Source organism: Somniosus microcephalus, chromosome 14, assembly GCF_052327205.1.
Source record: "Somniosus microcephalus isolate GS21.2 chromosome 14, FLI_Smic_1.0, whole genome shotgun sequence".
Lineage (NCBI taxonomy): Eukaryota > Metazoa > Chordata > Chondrichthyes > Squaliformes > Somniosidae > Somniosus > Somniosus microcephalus.
Genome location: NC_141000.1, coordinates 110858071 through 110882781, shown reverse-complemented (window position 1 = coordinate 110882781; position 24711 = coordinate 110858071). Strand labels below are relative to the sequence as shown.

The 24711-nt window shown below is 47.3% G+C and overlaps 1 protein-coding gene across 2 annotated transcripts in view; it reads right to left on the bottom strand.

Moving 5' to 3' along the window:
* Positions 1–16218, bottom strand: part of LOC147107842 (immunoglobulin superfamily member 5-like) — a 95205-nt gene extending 78987 nt beyond the window's left edge. For both annotated transcript variants that reach the window (XM_086007193.1, XM_086007194.1), the window contains exons 1-3: positions 15894–16218; positions 12678–12756; positions 9421–9735 (exon numbers count right to left, since the gene is read on the bottom strand). In XM_086007193.1, coding sequence (XP_085863319.1) covers positions 9421–9735; positions 12678–12723 — 361 coding nt within the window. In that variant the 5' untranslated portion in view covers positions 12724–12756; positions 15894–16218. The remainder of the gene's footprint in view (positions 1–9420; positions 9736–12677; positions 12757–15893) is intronic.
* Between the last annotated feature and the right edge of the window lie 8493 nt (positions 16219–24711).

Sequence of the window (24711 nt, the reverse complement as noted above, 5' to 3'; positions counted from 1 at the left end):
ATTTTTACATGCAAAGCAGCAGTTTAAATAGGTTTTTGGAAGTTTTTTGAAGATTTTGGTAACTTTTATAAACTTTTAAAAATGTTTACATTATTTTGAAGAATCTGAAGTAGTTTTAAACAGATTAAAGCAATTTAAAGACTTTTAAAAGCCCTAAAAGAATTTTTTTAATTCCATTTATTTATTTAGCAATGTTGTCGTCATACGTGTCTTCACACTGTTCCCTTTGGGGAACTGTATGAAGTGGTGGAAGGATTTATGGCCATGATTAACGCTCATTCCGTGACCGTAACCATCTTTGAACCAGCCATTAGGGCGGTTAGTCCTATGGCGGGAGGGTTTTACGGGCTCCCACAAGCTATACAAGGAGGGGGGGCCACATGGACGCAAATATCCCACTGGATGTCAACTCAGAATTTAGAGCCCGAGCTCCGACTCCACTTGCCGGGACTGTCTGGAGCGGGGTTCGAAACCCTACCCTGATCTGGCCCAGCGGCAGGGATCCTACCGCTATGCCAAAGGCCCAATCCGATTAGCAACGTGAAATGGCTGGAATGAGCACACTTCACGGCATTAAAAGAACTCACAATTGAACTGATGATGACCTCAGCAATCTCCTCAAGGAGGTGGAGGCGCAGCGCCTGCTCATCATTGGTAATGAGAAGTCAAAGGCGCCGCAAAAAGGGCAGATGATAGCTTGGTCTTTCAAGTGGCAGCATAGGGCTCCAGTCACGGGGAGGGAAAAGGCGCAGGAAACGTATGGGTGTCACCTTTTGTGCGGAGTGGGCCTTTTGCGTAGCAGTAAGCATCCCCGCCTCTGGGCCAGAAGGAGTAGGGTTTCGAACCCCACTCCAGACAGTCCCGGCAAGTGGAGTCGGAGCTCCAACTATAAATTCTGGGTGGACATCCAGCGGGATACTTGCGTCCGTGGGTGTGGGTGGCCCCCCCCCCCTCAGATGGGTTGTGGGAGCCCATAAAACCCTCACGCCATAGGACTAACCACCCTAATGGCTGGTTCAAAGATGGTTACGGTCACGGAATGAGCGTTAATCACGGCCATAAATCCTTCCACCACTTCATACAGTTCCCGAAAGGGAACAGTGTGAGGATACGTACGACGATGACCTCTTGCGCAATGCACCTCCTTGGACCCTCAGTCGCAGATGCGAGGGGGCAAATCGTGCAATTGTTAAATTTTTCATTTTATTGACATGTGAAATGTTGGACCAGTAATTCCCTTCCAAATGCGCGAGTACGGTCGGGGTACTTACGCGTCTGGCCGGAGGAAATGCCGGTTTTCAGCATGCACAGTGCATGTGGGGAAAACCGGCATTTCCTGTCCTCTGAACGAAGGGGTTCAGAGGCAGAACGCGTGCGACTGCACAGGCAGCGCGTGCGCAGTAAAATTCGTCGCTTTCATTCATGCTTTCAGTGAGGTCAAGTCATTACAACTTACACATGAAAAAAGCATGGGTACAGTTGCTCCAGAGGCTGCGGAGGAAGATATTTTTTTATCGTGGAGCTTCTGAAAGTATGTATGTCTGTATATATTCCTTTGCGTGTTATGTATATATTCCTTTACTTATGTGTATGAATGTATTATTTAATTATGACTTTCAGAGAAAGTAACTTATTGGAAAATCATAATTAAAAACATACATTCATACACATTAGTAAAGGAATATAAAACATACATACATACATATACGTAAAGGAATATATGTGGACATACATACATAACTCATTCTCACATTCCATTCACACAGCCACAATTGCTCCTTCTACCTACCGTTCTGAAAACCCGTTTAAAAAAAAAAAAATTAACTTTAAAACTTACTTAAAATTTCTTAAAATAACTTCCCTCCCTTTCCCAAACAAAAATATTGCATTTCAGAAGCTCCACGATAAAATATATCTTCCTCCGCAGCCTTGGAACAACTTTACACCTGCTTTTTTCAAATGTAACTTGTAAGGACTTACCCTCACTGAATCCATGAATGAAATCTACAAAGTTCACTGCGCAAGCGCTGCCTGTGCAGTCGCACGCGCTGTGCCGAGACCTCGGGTCTGGAAATGCCGGCGTTCCCCGCATGCACTGTGCATGCTGAACGCCGGCATTTCCAATGGCCAGATGCGTGAGTACCCCGACCGTACTCACGCCTTTGGCCACGAATTTCTGGCCCATTATATATTAATGATCTAGACAAGGGAACTTGATGTAATAGCTCCAAATTTGCAGACGACACAAAGCTGGGTGGGCGTGTGTGCTGTGAGGAGGATGCCGAGAAACTACAGGATGATTTGGACAGGTTGGGTGTTTGGGCAGAAGCATGGCAGATGCAATATAACGTGGATAAATGTGAGGTTATCCACTTTGGTGGCAAAAACAGGAAGGCAGATTATTATCTAAATGGCAATAGATTGGGAGAAGGGGAAGTGCAACAAGACCTGGGCGTCCTTGTGCACCAGTCGCTGAAAGTAAGCATGCAGGTGCAGCAGGCGGTTAAGAAGGCAAATGGTATGTTGGCCTTCGTAGCGAGAGGGTTTGAGTACAGGAACAAGGATGTCTTGCTGCAGTTGTACAGGGCCTTGGTGAGACCACATCTTGAGTATTGTGTGCAGTTTTGGTCGCCTTATCTGAGGAAGGATATTCTTGCCATGGAAGGAGTGCAGCGAAGATTCACCAGGCTGATACCTGGGATGGCAGGAATGACGTATGAGGAGAGATTGGGATGACTGGGCTTGTACTCGCTGGAGTTTAGAAGAATGAGAGGGGATCTCATTGAAACTTATAAAATTCTGACAGGACTAGACAGACTAGATGCAGGAAGGATGTTCCCGATGGTCGGGGAGTCCAGAACCAGGGGTCACAGTCTAAGGATAAGGGGTAGGCCATTTAGGACAGAAATGAGGAGGAATTTCTCCACCCAGAGAGTGGTGAACCTGTGGAATTCTCTGCCACAGAAGGCAGTAGAGGCCAATACATTAAATATATTCAAGAAGGAGTTGGATATATTTCTTAAGGCTAAAGGGATCAAGGGGTATGGGGAGAAAGCAGGGACCGGGTACTGAATTTGGATGATCAGCCATGATCGCATTTAATGGCGGAGCAGGCTCGAGGGGCCGAATGGCCTACTCCTGCTCCTAACTTCTATGTTTCTATGTTTCTATGAGAGGAAACATTAACTAAAGGGGGTGCATGAACAGAGAGACCTGGGGGTATATGTGCACAAATCGTTGAAGGTGGCTGGGCAGGTTGAGAAAGCGGTTAAAAAAGCTTACGGGTTCCTGAGCTTCAAGTATAGAGTACAAAAGTGTGGAAATTATGATGAGCCTGGTTCAGCCACAACTGGAGTATTGCGTCCAATTCTGGGCACCGCACTTTAGAAGGATGTCAAGGCCTTAGAAAGGATGCAGAAAGGATTTACGAGAATGATTCCAGGGATGAGGGACTTCAGTTACCTGGAGAAGCTGGGGTTGTTCTCCTTAGAGCAGAGAAGATTGAGAGGAGATTTGAGATAGGTGTTCAAAATCATGAGGGGTCGGGACAGAGTAGATAGAGAGAAACTGTTCCCATTTGCAGACGGGTTGAGAACCAGAGGACACAGATTTAAGGTGATTGGCAAAAGAGCCAAAGGCAACATAAGAAAAAACTTTTTTACTCAGCGAGTGGTTAGGATCTGGAATGCACTGCCTGAAAGGGTGGTGGAGGCAGATTCAATCATGGCTTTCAAAAGGGAGTTGGCTAAGTACCTGAAAGAAAAACATTTCCAGGGCTATGGGGAAAGGGCGGGGGAGTGGGACTAGCTGAAGTGCTCTTGCAGAGAGCCGGCATGGGCTCGAGGGGCCGAATGGCCTCCTTCCGTGCTGTAACCATTCTATGATTCTCCATAGCCCTGAAAATGTTTCCTTTTCAAGTATTTATCTAATTCCCTTTTTGAAAGTTACTATTGATTCTGCTTCCACCGCCCTTTAGGTAGTGCATTCCAGATCACAATAACTCGCTGCTGGAAAAAAAATTCTCCTCATCTCCTCCCTGACAGTTTTGCCAGTTATCTTAAACTTGTGTCCGCTGGTCACTGACCCCCTGCCAGTGGAAAGAGTTTCTCCCTATCTATTCTATCAGAACCCTTTATAATTTGGAACACGTCTGTAGTGTATGTACTTTGCAGAAGGAACTATATTCTGCAGCCCTTGTATACTGCAGTACCAGTAGTGACCACCCCTGTATACAGTAGTTCCAGTTTTGTCTCCACTCAGTAAACACCTGTTGTAACCTACTCCTGCAGTCCGTGTCTCAATTACACACGGACATAATACTGGCGACGAGCAGATCCGAACTTACCTACAGTCTGCACCACCTCATGGGGATCCATCCCTGAAGCGAAGTTGTTGGAGGTCGAGGCCAGAAAGAAGAAAGAAAAAAAAACAAACAGAAGAAACGGGCGTCGACCGTGGACAACCGCCTCTGATTCATCGGAGTTGAAGATTTGCAGGAGAGGCTGTCGAGAGCGGGGCTTGGTTATCCTGTCTATGGTGTTCCAGCTAATCGGGCTGGTGGCAGGTAGTACACTGATCCTTCCTGGGCTGCGGCGGGCTAGAGCTCGATCGGGTGGCTTTTCAACGGGGCCGAGCAGCGTTGTCGGGAAGAGGAGAGAGAGAGAGAGGGTGGAGCACACAAGGCGCGGCTGGTGCTACGAAGCCGGGCAGCTTACAGACCCGAGAAGAGGGAGGAAAGTGTCCCGGAGGGTTTGCTCTGACGACGGGAAAATAAAAGAAATTAGAAGCGCAGAAAGCCGCGAGGAGCTGCAGTTTGCCACGGGGACCGCGGAGAGCGGCGTTAGCAGCAGCGCGGCGGGGGGGGAGTGCGCGAAGACCATAGGGCGTCGCCATCAAGGCATAAAAACGCCAGTAACAGCGCTAGCAGCAGCGGAGAAGACAGAAAGCGCGGGAGGCGCCATCTTAATCCAGCGGGGAAGAAGGCAAAGCACGGGAGGCGCCATTTTGTTCAATCGGGGAAGAAGGCAAAGCGTGGGAGGTGCCATCTTAGATTTCCAAGATGCTGAAGACTGGCAATATCACTGCCTTCGATAATGCAATAGAAGACTGGACCACGTATGTGGAAAGAGTTGAAGTATATTGCAAGGCAAATGAAGTAGCCGATGAGAAAAAGGCATCGGTACTACTAAACTTAATGGGCGCAAGAACGTACGGCCTATTGCGGAACCTGATCACTCCAGCCAAACCGATGGCGAAGAGTTTTAACGAAATTGTTGATATCCTACAGGAACACCTAAATCCTACACCACTGCTGATAGCAGAAAGATTTAAATTCCACAAGAGGAATCAGCATAAAGAGGAGAGCAATGCTGATTACCTTACGGAACTACGCAAGCTATCAAAGCACTGCCAGTTTGGAGCAGGACTGGCAGATACCCTACGGGACAAATTTGTCTGTGGATTCCTGAGTGAAGGAACCCAGAAGAGGTTACTCTCAGAGAAAGAGCTGACGCTAGATAAGGCTTTCAGCATGGCAGTATCGTACGAAGCAGCAGCAAGGGGAGCTGCGGAAATACAGCAAAAGCCACAAGAATACGGCACCCATGAAATGAAACGGGGATTTGAAAAATGTTATCACTGTGGCAGAACAACCCATGACCAGAAGGACTGCTAGTCCAAGGACAAAATATGCAGGCAATGTGGCAAGATGGGACACATTGCACAAGTTTGCAGGCCTGGAAAGAAGACTAATGACAACAAAAAGGCTACTAAGGAATAGTACAGGACAGTACAAAAGATGACGGACAGTAGTTCCGAAGACCAGAAGAGCGATAGTGAATCCGGGAACAAGAGACTAAGCTGTCTCAAACTTCATAACGTATTCGCAAAAGAGGATCACCGAACCATTTGGGTCACCCTCACGATAGCAGGGTCCCAAGTCAAAATGGAATTGGATACAGGATCAGCTCTGACCGTCATGAATCGACGAGACTACGAGCGGCTATTCTCACACATACCCTTGAAAGAGACATCCATTGTCTTGAACACGTATACGGGGCAGAAAGTATACCCCGGAGGAAAAATAAGGGTGCCTGTCGAATACAACGGCAAGGAAATACAGAAATTGTATCTGTACATACTGCAAGATGGTGGACCACCGTTATTGGGACGTGAATGGATCAGAAAGATAAGTTTAGACTGGCACTCCATTCAGGCACTGACTGTGGCTGGTAAAAAGGATGACGACGACACACCTGGTCGATTGGCAAAAATCTTAGCTAACGCCAAAGAGGTATTTCAACAAGAACTGGGAACTCTTAAAGGCATAACCGCCTCGATAAAAATAGAAGAGAATGCAATTCCCAAGTTTTTCAAAGCAAGACCGGTACCATATGCAATTCGCCCAGCCGTCGAGGCAGAGCTGGAGAATCTGGAGAATGCAGGCATGTTATCTAAGGTAGACTGGAGCGAGTGGGCGACACCCATCGTTCCTGCGATGAAGAAAACGTTAAATAATAAGCCTGAGGAGCCAAGGAAGGTCCGCATCTGTGGGGACTTCAAGGTGACGGTGAACCCAGTCCTTCACACAGTGCAGTATCCTCTCCCGAGGATAGAAGATATTTTTGCCTCACTATCTGGAGGGAAGCGTTTTACAAAAATTGACCTAGCACAAGCATATTTGCAGATGGAGGTTGAAGAATCCTCTAGGAAGTATCTCACGATAAACACTCACAGAGGTCTTTACCAGTATAATCGACTGGTATTCGGAATAGCATCAGCTCCGGCGATATGGCAAAGAGCGATGGAACAAGTCCTGCAAGGGATTCCGGGGACTCAGTGTTACTTGGACGACATCCTAGTGACAGGTGAAGATGACAGTGAACACCATGCCAACCTAGAGCAGGTGCTCACTAGACTAAGAGAACATGGGCTACGAGCCAATCGCCCCAAGTGCGAGTTTTTTAAGAAACAGATATCGTATTGTGGCCACGTGATTGATGAAGAGGGGTTACATAAGTCCCCTGACAAAATTGAAGCGGTAGTTAAGGCTCCAGCACCTGAAAATGTGTCGCAACTGAGGTCATTCCTCGGATTGGTGAATTACTACCATAAGTTTTTGCCGAATTTGTCGACAATTCTGCACCCACTGAATGCCCTACTACAAACTGGAGTAGCATGGAAATGGAGCGATGAATGTAAGCGGGCCTTTCAGAAGAGTAAAGACCTAATCACTTCAAGAGAAGTATTGGCTCACTACAACCCATCACTACCGATAAGACTGGCATGTGATGCGTCTCCCTACGGCATTGGAGCGGTACTGTCACATAAATTCCTTGATGGTTCAGAGAGGCCGATAGCTTTTGCGTCACGCTCGTTAACTTCAGCTGAGCGTAACTACGCCCAGATTGACAGAGAGGCCCTCAGCCTGGTGTGGGGGGTGAAGAAGTTCAATCACTACCTGCACGGTCAGAAATTTACTCTACTAACTGATCATCAGCCGCTTGTCTCCATTTTCAACCCTCAGAAGGGCGTCCCGATAATGACAGCACAACGGCTACAGAGGTGGTCCCTTTTCCTAGGGGCACACCAATATGACATCGAGTACAAAGGAACTAAACACCATGGGAATGCTGATGGATTGTCGCGCCTACCATTGCCGATGGTGGAAGAAACACCTGCAGTGGATCCTGTGGAGATATTCCACTCGACCATAGTCGAATGCCTACCTGTGACGAATGCAAACATAGAAAAGGAAACACGAAATGACCCGACACTCTCCAGGGTCTATGATTTAACGGTGAAGGGATGGCCAGCACATGGCGAACCACTGTTGCCAGCATTCTCACCGAGAAGAGAACAGCTGTCAGTGTGCAGAGGAACCTTGATGTGTGGATCCAGAGTAGTAATTCCACCCAAATTGAAGGATAGAGTGCTCAATGAGCTTCATGAGGGTCATCTGGGAGGAGTAAAAATGAAGAACTTAGCCAGAGCGTTTGTGTGGTGGCCGGGAATCGATAGAGAAATCGAAGAGATGACCAAGAGCTGTACAGGATGCCAGAAGGTCCAAAACGCCCCACCACAAGCCCCTCTACATCCATGGGAGTGGCCCTCATCTCCATGGCAAAGGGTACACATTAATTTTGCTGGTCCATTTATGGACTCGATGTTTCTAATTGCGGTGGATGCACACTCAAAGTGGCCAGAGGTAATAAAAATGTCCTCAACCACCACAGAAAAAACTATCACAGTCTTACGAACCATATTCACCAGAAATAGGCTGCCTGAACAGATTTGCTCCGACAATGGACCACAGTTTGTGTCTGAAGAGTTCCGGAGGTTCTTAAAGAACAATGGTGTTAAGCATTACACATCCGCCCCATATCATCCAGCCACCAATGGATTGGCTGAGAGGTTCGTTCAAACATTCAAGAAGGCTATCAAGGCAATGTGTAATGAAGACATACCCCTACAACACAAGGTGGATAACTTCTTGTTTGCCTACCGGAATGCGACACATGCGGTTACCAACCAAACTCCAGCCATGATGTTCTTCAATCGAAGACTACGATGCCGCTTGGATTTGGTTAAGCCAAACATCAGAAGAGATGTGGAGAACAGGCAGTTTCAGAATATGAATGAAAGGCCGACCAGGAGTTTTAAGATAGGTCAACCAGTTTTGGCCCGGGACTACCGCACAGAGAAATGGCAGCCAGGAACGATCTGCACACGGCAAGGACCTCTAATGTATACCGTGGACGTTGGAGAGAGCATTGTAAGATGCCATGCTGACCAGATTCTAGAGTCACTGGAAAACGTCAATTCCACACCACGATCCGATACACCTGGTGATGAAACCAAAGTACCAATTGCATCTACCTCAGAATCGGTGATATTGGAAGCAGACGAACCAAACAACGACGTTGATCCCGAATCAACTTTGCCAGAAGAACCGGATACCCCAAAGAGGCGTTATCCAGACAGAATCAGGAAGCCTCCTCAAAGACTGAACTTATAATTGCTTAACTTCAGCTAATGTATCTAGCAACTGTAATTGTAAATATGTCATTTACTTATTAATCGAATGTTACATACTGTTTAGCTAAAAGGGGAGGAATTGTAGTGTATGTACTTTGCAGAAGGAACTATATTCTGCAGCCCCTGTATACTGCAGTATCAGTAGTGACCACCCCTGTATATAAGCCTGTGTAGTAACTTTGCACAGTTGTTCCAGTTTTGTCTCCACTCAGTAAACACCTGTTGTAACCTACTCCTGCAGTCCGTGTCTCAATTACACACGGACATAATAACGTCTATTAGGTCTCCTCTTAACCTTCCCTTCTTTAAGGTGAACAATCCCAGATTCTCTAGTCTCTGCACACAACTGAAGTCCCTCACTTTTAATTGGAGAATTATACTGACCTTGCACAAACAAATCTGCCTGTTGAATTCCATCAGTTTGGAGACTGCACTTCACGGTCACGTTGTTTTTCAAGGTCACTGCTGAGATGACAAGTTCTGAAGTAAATGTGTTCCTAGTTGTATAATTGCGTTGTCCAAACTGAGGGTCTGTAATAATTGGTCCGTCCGGTACTATAGTAAGAACAGGTGTCTTATCCATTATCCAGATAATAATAGTCCAAGGCTGAGACACTGTGCAGTTAAATGCAGCATCGGTGTTAAGCAAAACAAAGGCATTTTTTGGACCCTCTATGATTGTAGTAGATAAACACATACCTAAAATGGAAATAGTTCATATTAGACAAAAGTAACATTGAGCCGTTCAACAGATCGTGCCTTGAAGAAAGGAGAAAATTGGCAGTGAAAAACCTCTTGGCATTCAAGCATTATACAGTAGTGCTGTACTCATAACTTTGCCTCAAGGGAAGGACGCATCATCTGGATTCGGTATGATAAAGCTTCAGATGGGATGTGAGTCTAAGCAGGACTCTACTGTGTGCCTCCTGTGTCGTGAGGCTAGGTATGGGATAAGTGTGGTTGTTTTCTTTTTTTTTTAAAAAGCCTCATACTTACGCACACAAAGGGCTAGAAACTGGGCCGTGGTCATTTCTTGGTGCACAGGGGTGGGGGGGGGGGGGGCGGGGGGAGTAGTTTGCCCCCCCCCCCCCGCCGCGTCTGAATGGTGAGGCCCCATGCTCGCCTGATCCTTGGGCCTCATTTCAATATTGCCGGGCGAAGCATCAAGAACCCGCCGGTGACGAGGGCTCCAAGTTTGGGCCGCTGCTACGGGCGGCCCTCAGGTAGGGTGTTGTTTGGGCCTGGGTCACTAATCGGGACAGTGGCCTGGGTCGGTGACGCCTCTTGTTTGTCCTTACCCAATATGGCGGGCGGCGAACATCTGGCTGGAAATGTGCCGTGCGCTTCCTTCCCGCCAGATTGGGGCCTTAGTAGTCTGAACAGTGCCTGAAAAAACGGGCGCTGCGCGGTCCAATTTCTAGGCCACTGGCTCTGTTACAAGAGGGAAAGTTGTACTTTTCCCATTCTGTTTGGAAAAAAAAATGCTGAGACGTTAATGAAAAGCTAAGTGAAGAAAAACAACAATAAAACTGATACATTCCAGTATGTTGAGTAGCAGAGAAATGACGATTCAGTTAAAATGAAACACTTAAACACTAGGATCGTGTTTTCACACTGACTGGTTTGTTTGAAAAATGGATGGATCATTGGCAACCAATTTTGTCACAGCATTGTCTCTTGGGAAAATAACAAGTGACATTACAGCTGTGAAGGAGAGATGCAGGCTGTAGTGAGTCTGAAGATCACCAAATCTGAAATGCTAGTCCCAACTGAGATAACTTAGATATTGAGAGAAAAAAAATCAGAATATGGCTCTGCCCAGATTGGCTCAGGTCTATATATTCTGTGTTTTAAAAAAAAATAATGTCAACACACATACATAGGGAGACAGTATAGCCCTCGCCACATCCACAATATCATTATGATGATAGAGAGACAAAAGCGTGTTGGATTCCTGGTAATCTAATGGTGGGCATGCATCCAATGCCTGCCAGTGCCTTTGGGTGGGTAGAGACCCAATGTTGGTGGCTGGAATTGACTACAGTAGTAGCTAGATAGCTTTCTTTTTCAATCCATTTGCTTTTCCTTCAGTGGTGAGCCCTGGTGAGACCACACCTGGGGTATTGTGTACAGTTTTGGTCTCCTTACCTAAGGAAGGATATACTTGCCATAGAGGGAGTGCAACGAAGGTTCACCAGACTGGTTCCTGGGATGGAGGGATTGTCCTATGAGGAGAGATTGAGTAGACTAGGCCTATATTCTCTAGAATTTAGAAGAATGAGAGGTGATCTCAATGAAACATACAAAATTCTTACAGGGCTTGACAGGGTAGATGCAGGGAGGATGTTTCCCCTGGCTTGGGAGTCTAGAACCAGGGGTCACAGTCTCAGAATAAGGGGTCGGCCATTTAGGACTGAGATGAGGAGAAATTTCTTCACTCAGAAGGTGGTGAATCTTTGGAATTCTCTACCCCAGAGGGCTGTGGAGGCTCAGTCATTGAGTATATTCAAGACCGAGATCGATAGATTTTTGAATATTAAGGGAATTAAAGGGATATGGGGATAGTGCAGGAAAGTGGAGCTGAGGTAGAAGATCAGCCATGATCTTATTGAATGGCAGAGCAGGCTTGAGGGGCCGAATGGCCGACTCCTGCTCCTAGAAACATAGAAGATAGGAGCAGGAGTAGGCCATTCGGCCCCTCGAGCCTATTTCTTATGTTCTTATGTTCTTATGGTGGTTCACTAGATTGATTCCTGGGATGAGAGGGTTGTCCTATGAGGAGAGATTGTGTAGAATGGGCCGATACTCTCTGGAGTTTAGAAGAATGAGAGGTGATCTCATTGAAACATATAATATTCTGAGGGGGATTGACAGGGTAGATGCTGAGAGATTGTTTCCCCTGGCTGGAGAGTCAAGAACTAGGGGCATAATCTCGGGATAAGGGGTCGGCCAGTTAAGACTGAGATGCAGAGGAATTTCTTCACTCAGAGGGTTGTGAATCTTTGGAATTCTCTACCCCAAAGGGCTGAGTTATTAAGTCATTGCATATATTCAAGGCTGCGACAGATGCATTTTTGGAATGGAGGGGAATCAAGGGATATGGGGCTCGGGCGGGAAAGTGGAGTTGAGGTCGAAGATCAGCCATGGCCTAATCCTGCTCCTAATTCTGATGTTCTTATGTTCTTTTTCTTTCCTAGGGTAGAGAAGGGAAAAATCAGCCAGGGATCCCAATCCTGATCACTGCCCAGCAATAACTCCCCTCATTTTTTGATGGGGTGTGCGGTTCCTTTAACGGGCTGCGTGGCCCATTCAAAGTGTCGTACATGCGCAAAATTTCACAGTTGAAACGTTGGTCCCGGGCACAGCTGCTCGGCCATGATGCCACCCAGCTGAGAAGGAACATGGCTGCCCCGTGATTCCTGTTGGAAATGGTACATGCGTGGACAGGATTGAACTCAGCTGTGATCTCCTCCTCCAACACAATCTGCTGACATTCACTATCTAGAGTCACCTGGGCAGGTTGCTTGTGACCATGAAACCATACCCCAGCATGGCAAGAGAGAGAAAATCGGAGGGGTGAGTAAGTTCTCACTACGGCGTAATCTTATTGTAAAGTGCTGACTATTGTACAGTTTACTCACCCAAAGATATGCTAAATAATTTTAGAATTGTTCTGACAGTCCCCATGACGTACAAGAAGTTACATCTCAAAGGTCGTGGCTGAAATGGGAAAAATGTAGATTATTTAAAAATATATAATAACTTACACTAATGCTCAATTATAATGCCTCTGATTGCCAAATGCCGGAAGGCCGAACAACTCCCTGTTGGTCCGTATCTGTGTCTGAGAAAGTGTAAGAAGAAGTGCTTTGTTCTACTCATGCATGACCAAATGTTAATTTAACAAGATGAATCACATTCCTCAAACAGAGTGGCAGACACGTATTGAACCGTGCACACCAGTATCTGAGCAAGTCTCTCTGCAGCAGAAAGTGGATAGCGAAAAGGAAGAAACAACGCCCTAGAACGTCGATCGTGCTGCACCCACAGGGATCCGATAAGGCGGGCGGTGTGCACGTGCTCATTCCGCGCCGGAAGTACACCGCCACCATTTTGGATCAGGCTCCTCTGTAGGCGTCTAGTGCACGCGCCGAAGGTCTTAAAAATGCTCATTATAATCTTTACATAAGGGTCCTCTGCTTATTTAAGGACTCTTTAGTGAAATTGGTTCTGCCCCCAGTGCCTGACTCCTCATGTGATAAACTCGCTCAGCAAATCATGGCACTAACATGCAGCAAGGACCCTGCAGCAGCGATATTTAAAGGGATCATCCACTCCACACAGATTAACTGCTGGTTTGTCCTTATCGGCTGATGGTTGACTTATGGGTGTTTGTTTTGTGCCTTTTTTCTGCATTTTACACCTGAATTGTGACTTTGGGTGACGAATTTTTGCTGGTGCTGGACTGCTTTTGTCTGCCTTGAACACAGTTTCCTTCCGGGGCTGGGAAGCGAGGGGCAGCAGCGAAGGAGAGGGGAGAGGGCAGGAGCAGCTGGGAGAAGAGAGAGGAGAAGGGCAGCGCGCAGGAGGCTGTACCTACAGCGGGTCTTCAGGCAGAACTTCTCCCACCTCAACTTCTCTGAGGAGCAATGTTTGCGGCGGCTTTCCTGCATCAAGGAGCCGCACACCGAGCTACGTCACCTGCTGCAGCCACACGCCAGGGCTTGGGCAGAACTGCCTGTGGTTGCCAAGGTCACCATGGCCTTTAACTTTTATACAACAGGCTGCAGCAGGTGACATGAGCAACAACTCCTTGTTTTTTGTACCTGGGAGGGAGGCGAATCACTCCTGCAGGCCATGAGAGCCTGCAAAGCACCACTGGGGACTCTAAACCTGCCCCCTTTCCATGCCAGCAACACCGTACCTCAAGAGCACGCAGCATTCCTGCTGACCAGCATTGCTATTCCACCAACGACAAAGAAAAACGTCAACAGCAACTTGCATTTAGATAGCGCCCCTAACGTAGGAAAAACGTCCCAAGGAGCTTTGTAGAGGCACAAGTTCGATAGATGCTGAGCCAAAGAGGGAAAGGTTAGGAAGGGTGACCAAAAGCTTAGTCAAAGAGGTGGGTTTTAAGGAGGGCCTTAAAGGGGGATCGAGGGGGGAAGAGGTAGAGGCGGGATTCCAGAGAATGTGACAGAGGCAGCCGAGGGCAGGGCCGCCAATGGTGGAGCGAAGCGAGGGGGATCCACAAGAGGTGGAAGAACAAGTCAAGAGAACGGAGCGTAGGGAGGGGGTTGTCGGGCCGGAGGAGGTCACAGAAATGGGAGGGGAGCAAGTCCATGGAGGGATTTAAACACAAGGAGGAGAATTTGAAATTGGAAGCGTCAGGGAAACCAGAGCCAATGTAGATCAGCGAGGACCGGACTGATGGGTGAGCAGGGCTCGGTGCAGGATAGGACTTGGGCAGCCGAGTTTTGGATGAGCTGAAGGACGGGAGGACGGCCAGGAGGGCACTGGAGTATTCAAGTCTGGAGGTAACAAAGGCATGAATGAGGGTTTCAGCAGCAGATGAGCTGAGGTAGACAATGTTAAAAAAGGTGGAAATAGGCAACCTTTGCGGTGGAGAGGTCTGAAGCTCAGCTTGGGGTGGAACAGGATGGCAAGGTCGCAAACATTTTGGTTGAACCTGCGACAGTGGCCGGGGAGGGGGAAGGAGGCAGTGACGAGGCTGGGTCCTTTTTGCGTATGACGTAGTCCTCTTATTTGCACTCTTAAAATGCGCCCACCCGTATTTGGGTGGATGTATTGCACGGCTGGCCTCACTTCCAATGGAAAGTCCCGGGAGTGGCGGTGGGTGGGCAGGGCATCGGCAGAATGGTTCGCAGCCCAATCATCTTCCCCTGCCTTGTTGGAGTTACACCCAGAAGCCAGTATACATCCCAAGGAGAAAAATCTGCCCCAGAATTCTCCCAGCCAGACAGAAACAAAACCAAAACCTCTTTCTCTCTAATACACCTCCTTCACTGAGAAAGTGCTTTCCGTAGCATGGTTTTCAAAAATGTAGGATCTGTCACTTTGATGCAAGCAAACCCCTCCCCGACCAGTTTCCATTCGAGATAAACCAGCCTGGAGTCTCATGGATTATTCTTGACATATCATTTTAATCTTAAACCGACGCTATTCTCCCATCACATTGTTATAAAAACATAAGAAATAGGAGCAGGAGTAGGCCATTCGGCCCCTCGAGCCTGCTCCACCATTCAATAAGATCATGGCTGGTCTGATCTTGGCCTCAATTCCACTTTCCTGCCCGTTCCCCATAACACTTGATTCCCCTGTTTTTCAAATATCTGTCTATCTCCGCCTTGAATATATTCACTGACTCCGCCTCCACAGCTCTCTGGGGGAGAGAATTCCAAAGATTCATGACCCTCTGAGAGAAGAAATTCCTCCTCATCTCCGTTTTAAAAGGGTGACCCCTTATTCTGAAACTATGCCCCCTCGTTCTAGATTCCCCCACGAGGGGAAACATCCTCTCTGCATCTACCCTGTCAAGCCCCCTCAGTATCTTATATGTTTCAATAAGATCCCCTCTCATTCTTCTAAACTGCAATGAGTATAGGCCCAACCTGCTAAACCTCTCCACATAAGACAACCCCTTCATCTCCAGAATCAACCTCATGAACCTTCTCTGAACTGCCTCCAATGCAAGTATATCCCTCCTTAAATAAGGAGACCAAAACTGTACGCAACATTCATGTTGTATGAGTGGCAACGTTCCATTGTTTTTTTTTAAAGAGTTGACATCCTTCCAAACCAGCGGCTATTGAGTTAAAATTAAGTGCGCCTCGTACCTGTTCGACGACAAGAAGTAAAACTTTTCATTTTCTTAATCGTCTTTGAAGTATTCCAGTAAATGGTGAACGAACGTTCCACTATTCGCTCAATATTGCAGTGAGCAGCAGTCGGCTAAAAGCCACGGGCGGAAGACTTGTCAGAAAACCGCCGCAGTAAATACAGCTGCTGCCCTCCCGATAAAGGTGTGAAAAGCCCGCTGAATAAACAAAGCCCGCTTACAAGGAAACAACTGGAAATATTGCGGCCAAAAAAAAATGAACCTTGTTAACCAAGAAAGACCTTCAAGAAACAGCGAATTAGCCGGCCTCTCTGATGGCATGCAAAAAAAAAAATTAAATGAATCTTGTTACCGCCTCATATCAAATGAGAGGCTAAAGTCTGCAGAAACCAAATTGAGGTTTAATATTTAACCAGCTACTTACTAAATACATAGCAGGTGTCCGCACCTGGTATCAATAGCATCACTTACAGTCCCTCCCTATAGTTCAATAATGTGCTGAAATTCATATTGTTTTGAAAAATGGGCAAAACGCATTGTTTTTCTTTTGATGTGACGATTAACAAGCCACCAATGAAGTCTGGGGAACATATCCTTCTGAAATGTGTGACTCGCAAGGCTACACTTGTGCTGCTGATTATGAAAAAAAAATAGCAGCTATTCACAAATCGCCCGCAATAATGGTCTTTTAATGCTTCTCAAGCAGCCAATGGGCCAGTTCACCAGTGCAACCATTGGGAAGTCTGTTAACCCAGCCGTGGGGTGCACAGTAATAGTACTGTACATGAATTGGCCCAACGCCTGCAGAGAAGGTCACATTTCAGCCACCAGTCCTGGTGTACTCAGTTATGGAGCTTTGCATAACTCAGTTTCAGGAGTGCTTCATTACACCATTATGAAAGCCATAAATGCCTTGCCTCAACACAGTGGGAGCGAATGTAAAAAAAAAAGAAAGGCTTGCATTTATATAGCGCCTTTCACGACCACCAGATGTCCCAAAGCGCTTTACAGCCAATTAAACACTTTTTCTAACGTGCAGTCACTGTTGTAATGCGGCAGCCAAGTTGTGCACAGCAAGCTCCCACCAACAGCAATGTGATAATGACCAGATAGTCTGTGTTAGTGATGTTGATTGAGGGATAAATATTGACCAACTCCCCTGCTTTTCTTCGAAATATCACCATGGGATCTTTTATATCCACCTGAAAGAGCAGACAGGGCCTCGGTTTAATGTCTCATCCGAAAGATGGCACCTCCGACAATGCAGCACTCACTCAGTACTGCACTGGAGTGTCAGCCTAGATTTTTGTGCTCAAGTCTCTGGAGTGGGATTTGAACCCATGATTTTCTGACTCAAAGGCAAGTGTGCTACCCACTGAGCCACAACTGATGCTGCCCATTTCTTGCCTGAAAAACAGGTGTCGAACCACTGAAAATCGGGTCGAGCACCTTGGCCACCCCATTGGCGGCCAACACCCACTGGGTGCAATTTTCAGGCGGGCCTGTAACAGGTGGGAGGCTGTATAAGTATCCAAATCGGGATCCTACGCCGCTTGTAGGATTCCAAATGCAATTTGTGCGGACAGATGGGTGGAGCGTGCACCTCGCCTGTTCCACTCTATTTGTACTGGACATCGAGCAGCGGAACTGGTGGTCCTTAAAGGAACCGACTGGAGGCTGTTCAAAACTAGGCCCAGAAAGCTTTCAATTTTTTTTTTTGCCGTGCCCAGGAGCAGCGCTCCTGCTCCTCCCAGACTTGTGCCCATGGCCAGCTAGTGCGAGGGCCTGCCTGAATCACCTCCCACTCTAGGTCAGACCTGGCAGCCGGTTAAATGTGGGAGCCGGCTGATTTCACACCCTCACGAGACTGGCAAGCTACAGCAGAACATAAGAAATAGGAGCAGGAGGAGGCCATTCAACCCCTCGAGCCTGCTCCGCCATTCAATAAGATCATGGCTGGTCTTCGACCACAACACTTTCCTGCACCGTCCCCATATCCCTTGATTCGCTTAATATCCAAAAATCTATCGCTCTCTGTCTTGAATATACTCAACAACTGAGCCTCCACAGCCCTCTGGGGTAGAGAATTCTAAAGGTTCACCACCCTCCGAGTGAAGAAATTTACCCTGAGACTGTGACCCCTGGTTCTAGACTCCCCAGCCAGGGGAAACATCCTCCCTGCATCTACCCTGTCAAGCTCTGTAAGAATTGTGTATGTTTCAATGAGATCACCTCTCATTCTTCTAAACTCCAGAGAATATAGGCCTAGTCTACTCAATCTCTCCTCATAGGACAATCCCCCCCATCCCAGGAACCAGTCTGGTGAATCTTCAATGCACTCCCTCCAAGGCAAGTACAGTATATCTTTCCTTAGGTAAGGAGACCGAGGGGGAAAAATTCATGGCCGCCACAAGAGTTGCCAGTGTTACAGGACACCGTGTCACCAGCAACGCAGGTTAACAGTCGCTGAAAATGGACGAAGCACTACCAGGGAAAAATTCGCGCTGGGGGCTAAAGATTTTTAGCCCAGCGCTAACTTACCATGTAACGCCCTCCTGGTGGTGTTAGTGCAGGCACGGGAGTCGAAGTTCCCGGACTGAAATGACGTTCCAGCTTCTAACAGTCCCTGGAAGCGAGGCTATGGAGTTCGCTAGGAATTGTGGAAAATTAAAATGGCACTGCATTAAAAGAGCAATGCCTTCTGAACTAATGAAAATTAAAATGAAGTGAAAAAATGTCGTTTTCAGCCCTTACTCCCATTCCTGGCTTCACCTCACCCCCTTGGAGGAGGCGGTGCAGGCCATTCTTGGCAACAGCATGGCTGAGCCCTTGGCCAGCGGCGGAGCAGAAAGGTTACAAGATGCTGGTATCCTCAAACATTATCTTCCTTCTGGCATGCACCTCTTGCTTTCCCGCCCTCCCCTCACCACAACTCCACCCGTGTGCCTTCCTCATTTCACACACCCAAGAAATGCAGCCTGCCCAGCTAGTGGTTGGCCAAGAAGAGGGAGAGGAGAGTGAAAAAGATGATGAAACATCATCACTTGACTAGACACTCCAGCCACCAGCTCCTCAAGGTCGACCAGCAAGACCATCTGCAGTGTCCCCCCACTGAAAGTCAGCAGCCTTCCACAGCCATGCTGCAGCCACTGGGGTAGCACTGTGTGACATCAGTAGGATAGGCAAAAACACACACAAGATAGTCACTAAGGGAATGCATAAGGGTGATGAGTTGATTTCTTGATGCCATATTGAAGGATAGATGTCTAAAATTGGATTTGTGGTGGCTTTTCTTTCAGCATCGTGGCCAAGAGGTGTGATGGTCAGTAACAGAGGGAAGGTAAGGTGTGGGACAAATGCTGAAAGGGGAATTGGGGTTGCGGTCACGGGGACTGCAGGCGGATAATTCCATCCCGGATATCCTGGCCAGAAAGGGGCTGCCTGGGTTGCATCCTTCCTTCTGCTTCCTCCTCTTCGGCTTCATCCTCTTCCCTCTGCGAGCGGATGCTATAATTCTGAAATGACAGCACAAAATGCTGGAAATACTCAGCAGGTCAGGCAGCATCTTGACCTGAAACATGAACTCTGTTTCTCTCTCCACTGATGTTGCCTGAGCTACTGAGTATTTGCAGCATTTTCTGTCTCCTCAGAGGCCTTCCTTTACCATCCAAGGCCTTGCAAGCATCCGGTAGCACTCCCTACACACTTAAAAAACTTTTAACATCTATTGCAGCAAATCACTACTTCAGTAAAATTTTAAAAAACAGTCCAAAAGCTTAAATGCAAACTTACCTGCAAGATGTGTGTGTCCATTTAAGAGGTGCTGACAGCGCCTCTGTGAGTCTGCTTGCACGCTGGGTTTACCTGGTGTGCTTAGGACCCAGCCCAGAACTCAGCGCAAAGGTCCAAGTTCGCCATGGTGACGTTACATCGCCGTTGCTTGCCGATTGATGTCACTGCTCCCTCATTTTAATTTGCAGGGCAATGCTTCTTACCGGCAGCGCAGCTGAGCCTAGGAAAATGGAGGACGCTGCGGGACCCGCCACCGGCTGGTGATAGAGCGATGGCCGCCCTCCTTTCAGGATTTATTTGTCTGTAACGGGTGATGTAAAGCCCTCGAATTTTTAACCCCAAGACTGTACAGTACACCAGGTGTGGTCTCACCAGGGCCCTATATAATTGCAGTAAGACGTCTTTACTCTTATACTCCAATCCTTTTGTAATAAAGGCCAACATACCACTTGCTTTCCTAATTACTTGCTGTACCTGTACATTAACTTTCAGTGATTCGTGTACAAGGACACCCAGGTCCCTCAGAACACCAACATTTCCCAATCTCTCACCATTTAAAAATACTTTTCTATTTTTCCTACCAAAGTGGATAACTTCGCATTTCTTCACATTGGCCCAGAAATTAGGTTCGGGGGCTTGCCGCGCGTGCAAGCCCCCAATGTGCACTTACCCGGCGCGCTGACATTTCAATCCTGGCCCGCATTGCATTTCCTGTCACTGGCCCGCTTCAGGTCCTGCCGCGCTGTGCGTGCGTGACCCAGCGGCGTACTTAGTGCGATGAGCCGGCTGGGATCATGTGAGCACTGGGCAACCAATGGGAGGTTGCAAAAGTTCATTCATAAGTTTGATAGTAAGAACTGTCAAACTCATGAAAACCCCTGGCCCCAAAACACTACTTAAACTTGAAAGAAAATTTAAAAAAACATCGCACTACTTAAATAAACCATAAATAACTGTAAAAAACTATTTTAAACAATAATTTTAAATTTTGAAAAAATTATTATATAAAAAATCGGGGCTAAAAATACACTTACCTTACTGTAAAGTCTTCAAAAAAAATGAACCTGTGGAAAAATTTTCTAATTTTACTTAATAGACCACTTACCTGTTAAAAGTAAGTACTTACGGCTGCTTTTTCCACGCGTAAAAACCGGAGTCTTTTCCCCACGGGCAACTCTACAAAAAAAAGGGAAGTTCAGCGCGCACGTGCTACCTGAAACCTCGCACACGTTCCGCCTCTTAACCCCTTGGGTCAGAGGAGAGGAAATGCCGGTTTTCCCCGCATGCGCTGTGCATACTGAAAACCGGCAATTCCTCCGGGCCCACGCGTGAGTGCCCCGTCCGTACTCACGCGTTGGGACAGGAATTACTGGCCCATTATATTCCATCTGCCATGTTCTTGCCCACTCACTTAACCTGTCTATTTCCCTTTGCAACCTCTTTATGTCCTCCTCACAGCTTACTTTCCCACCTAGCTTTGTATCATCAGCAAACTTGGATACATTACACTCGGTCCCCTCATCTAAGTCATTGATATAAATAGCAGAGGCCCAAGCACTGATCCTTGCGGTGCCCCACTAGTTACAGCCTGCCAACCTGAAAATGACCCCTTTATTCCTATTATGTTTTCTGTCCATTAACCAATCCTCAATCCATGCTAGTATATTAACTCCAATCCCATGAGCCCTAATATTGTGCAGTAACCTCTTGTGTGGCACCTTAACCAATCCAGTTGGTTCCTCGACATACATTCTCAGGGCTACCCCACCCACCACTCCTTTTCCATTCTGCCTGTCTCTTCTAAAAGTCAAGCATCCTGGAATATTTAGTTCTCAACCTTGGTCACTGTCACTGCGTCTCCGTAATGGCTATTAGATCAAACCCATTTATTGCTAACTGTGCTATTAATTCATCCTTTGTTTGTGAATGCTTCACACATTTAGAGAAAGTGCCTTTAACTTTAATTTTTTTCTATTTTTCCCTGGTCACCTTAGCCACTGATGCCCTAGTCCCTATGCCCCTTCCTGACCCACTCTGCTTATTTTTACCCAAATAACTACAGTACTCTGCTGTATAGACTTGACATTTCTCTTACTGCTTTTAAATTTACCCTTTCCTGAATCCTCCCACCTCCCCCCGCCTTCAGTGGTTTAAAGCCCTGTCTACCGCCCTAGTTATTCGATTCGTCAGGACACTGATCCCAGCCGGTTTAATTGGAGCCCGTCCCAACGGAACAGCTCCCTCTTTCCCCAGTACTGGTGCCAGTGCCCCATGAATCGAAACTCCTGCCTCACACACCACTCTTTCAGCCACGCCTTAACCTAAGGGGTGTGACTGCCTGCTGGATCAAAGTGTCCAGGCAACTTTCCCCCTTCCCTGATACCCCGCAATGTCTGCACCTCGGACTCCAGCTCAACAACTCGGAGCTGAAGTTCCTCAACATGCAGACACTTACTGCAGGCATGGTCATACAGGATTGCGATGCTCTCCGCAAACTTCCACATGCTGCAGTTGCAGCACACCACCTGCACTGCCACCCCTATATAACCTTGTTTTATTTATTTAATTAATTAAGGTTTATGTATTGAATTAACTTAGCTTATAATTACTTATTATTCATTGATGGGATGTGGGCATCGCTGGCTAGGCCAGCATTTAGTGCCCATCCCTAATTGCCCTTGAGAAGATGGTGGTGAGCCGCCTTCTTGAACCGCTGCAGTCCATATGGTGTAGGTACACCCACAATGCTGTTAGGAAGGGAGTTCCAGGATTTTGGCCCACCGACAGTGAAGGAACAGCGATACAGGCCCAAGTCAGGATGGTGTGTGGCTTGGAGGGGAACTTGTAGGTGGTGATGTTCCCATGCGTCTGCTGCCCTTGTCCTTCTAAGTGGTAGAGGTCGCGGGTTTGGAAGGTGCTGTTGAAGGAGCTTTGGCGAGTTGCTGCAGTGCATCTTGTAGATGGTACACACTGCAGCCACAGTGCGCCGGTGGTGGAGGGAGTGAATGTTGAAGGTGGTGGATGGAGTGCCAAGCAAGCGGGCTGCTTTATCCTGAATGGTGTCGAGCTTCTTGAGTGTTGTTGGAGCTGCACTCATCCAGGCAAGTGGAGAGTATGCCATCACACTCCTGACTTGTGCCTTGTAGATGGTGGAAAGGTTTTGGGGAGTCAGGAGGTGAGACACTCGCCGCAGAATTCCCAGCCTCTGGCCTGCTCTTGTAGCCACAGTATTTATATGGCTGGTCCAGTTCAGTTTCTGATCAATGGTAACCCCCAGGATGTTGATAGTGGGGGATTCAGCGATGGTAATGCCATTGAATGTCAAGGGGAGATGATTACAGTCTCGCTTGTTGGAGATGGTCATTGCCTGGCACTTGTGTGGTGCGAATGTTACTTGCCACTTGTCAGCCCAAGTCTGAATGTTGTCCAGGTCTTGCTGCATATGGACACTTGACTGCGTCAGTATCTGACGAGTCTCGAATGATGCTGAACAGTGTGCAATCATCAGCGAACATCCCCACTTGATCTTGTTTAATTTATAGGTAGATTAAATTCAAAATTTACCTGTAACACAAAGCACTACACATATTGCAGGCAAAAAGCAGCACCTCCTTCCCCCTCTGCATCGAATTCCCACTCTCTCCAAATTCCCAACTTTTACAGTCTGTTTAAGTGAACTCCGTTTAAGATCACTCTGTGGCAGGGGGCCCACTTGGAACCCGCAGCTCGTCAGTGGCATGATAATAAGGCCTGGGCCTCATGGCAGCGCCCGTGGGCATTACCTGAACATCGCCCCCCACCTCCCCGTGACGATTCATTCAGTTCCATGATCCTTCAGCAGAGGCTGACACACTTTCCTGAAAACTGGAATTCCCGGTTGGCATTGACTGCACCCATGTGGCTATTCTGGCAGCTGTGCGACATCCTGTGACATTCATCAACGGAAAGAATATTGAAGGACTACGAATTTCCTAATGATGTGTGGCAACCGCCAAGGACTTATCCTTCATGAATGCATCTTTTCCAGGAAGTGCCTATAATGCCCATGTCTTAATGGATTCATGACCTTATTCCAGTATGGTAACAGATTGAATGGTTGGTTCCTTGGGGCTGTGGGCCTGAATATTCCTCCACTATTCCCCCCACAAAATCCATTGAGAAAGCAGTGCAAAAGAGAGAATCGGGTGGGGATGCCGACCAAAAGTTCTCAACCCAAATCGATAACTCTTCCCCTGTCTCCAACGAGACAGTCACCAGTCGTCTCGCCCCCACCTACCACATGTAAATATCCAGCCAATTGCCAGATTTTCCTGCTTGCCGCCCACTGTCTCAGTCAACCGCAGGAGCGGCCGGAAGAAGGGTGGTGGCGGTAAGCATGGCCTTAACATTTATTTTTCATTGGGCGTTTGTCTTTAAGCAAACCTTTCATTATTACTGCTGTTTAACTGGAAAATACATGAATTTCAAAAGAAAGCAATAACTACAGAGTTTAATACGTTGTGGTACATCTTGGCTGACACTCCAGTGCAGTACTGAGGGAGTGCTGCACTGTCGGAGGTGCCGTCTTTCAGATGAGACGTTAAACCGAGGCCCCGTCTGCTCTCTCAGGTGGACGTAAAAGATCCCATGGCACTATTTCAAAGAAGAGCAGGGGATTTTTTTCCCCGGTGTCCTGGCCAATACTTATCCCTCAACCATCATCACTAAAACAGGTTATCTGGTCATTTATCTCATTGCTGTTTGTGGGAGTTTGCTGTGCATAAATTGGCTGCCACGTTTCCTACACCACAATAGTGACTACATTTCAAAAGTACTTCATTGGCTGTAAAGCACTTTGGGATATCCTGGGGTTGTGAAAAGCACTACAAAAATGCAAGACATTCTTGCTAATAAAAATAATATTGAAGTAAGGAAGCACGTATTTAACATGACGTGTCGCTCCGCGTCCTCCCTTGTAATATATGTAGTAGCACACCGTGTTCTTTCTACTGTACCACTCTTACATGATGTATTCCTGGAAGAAG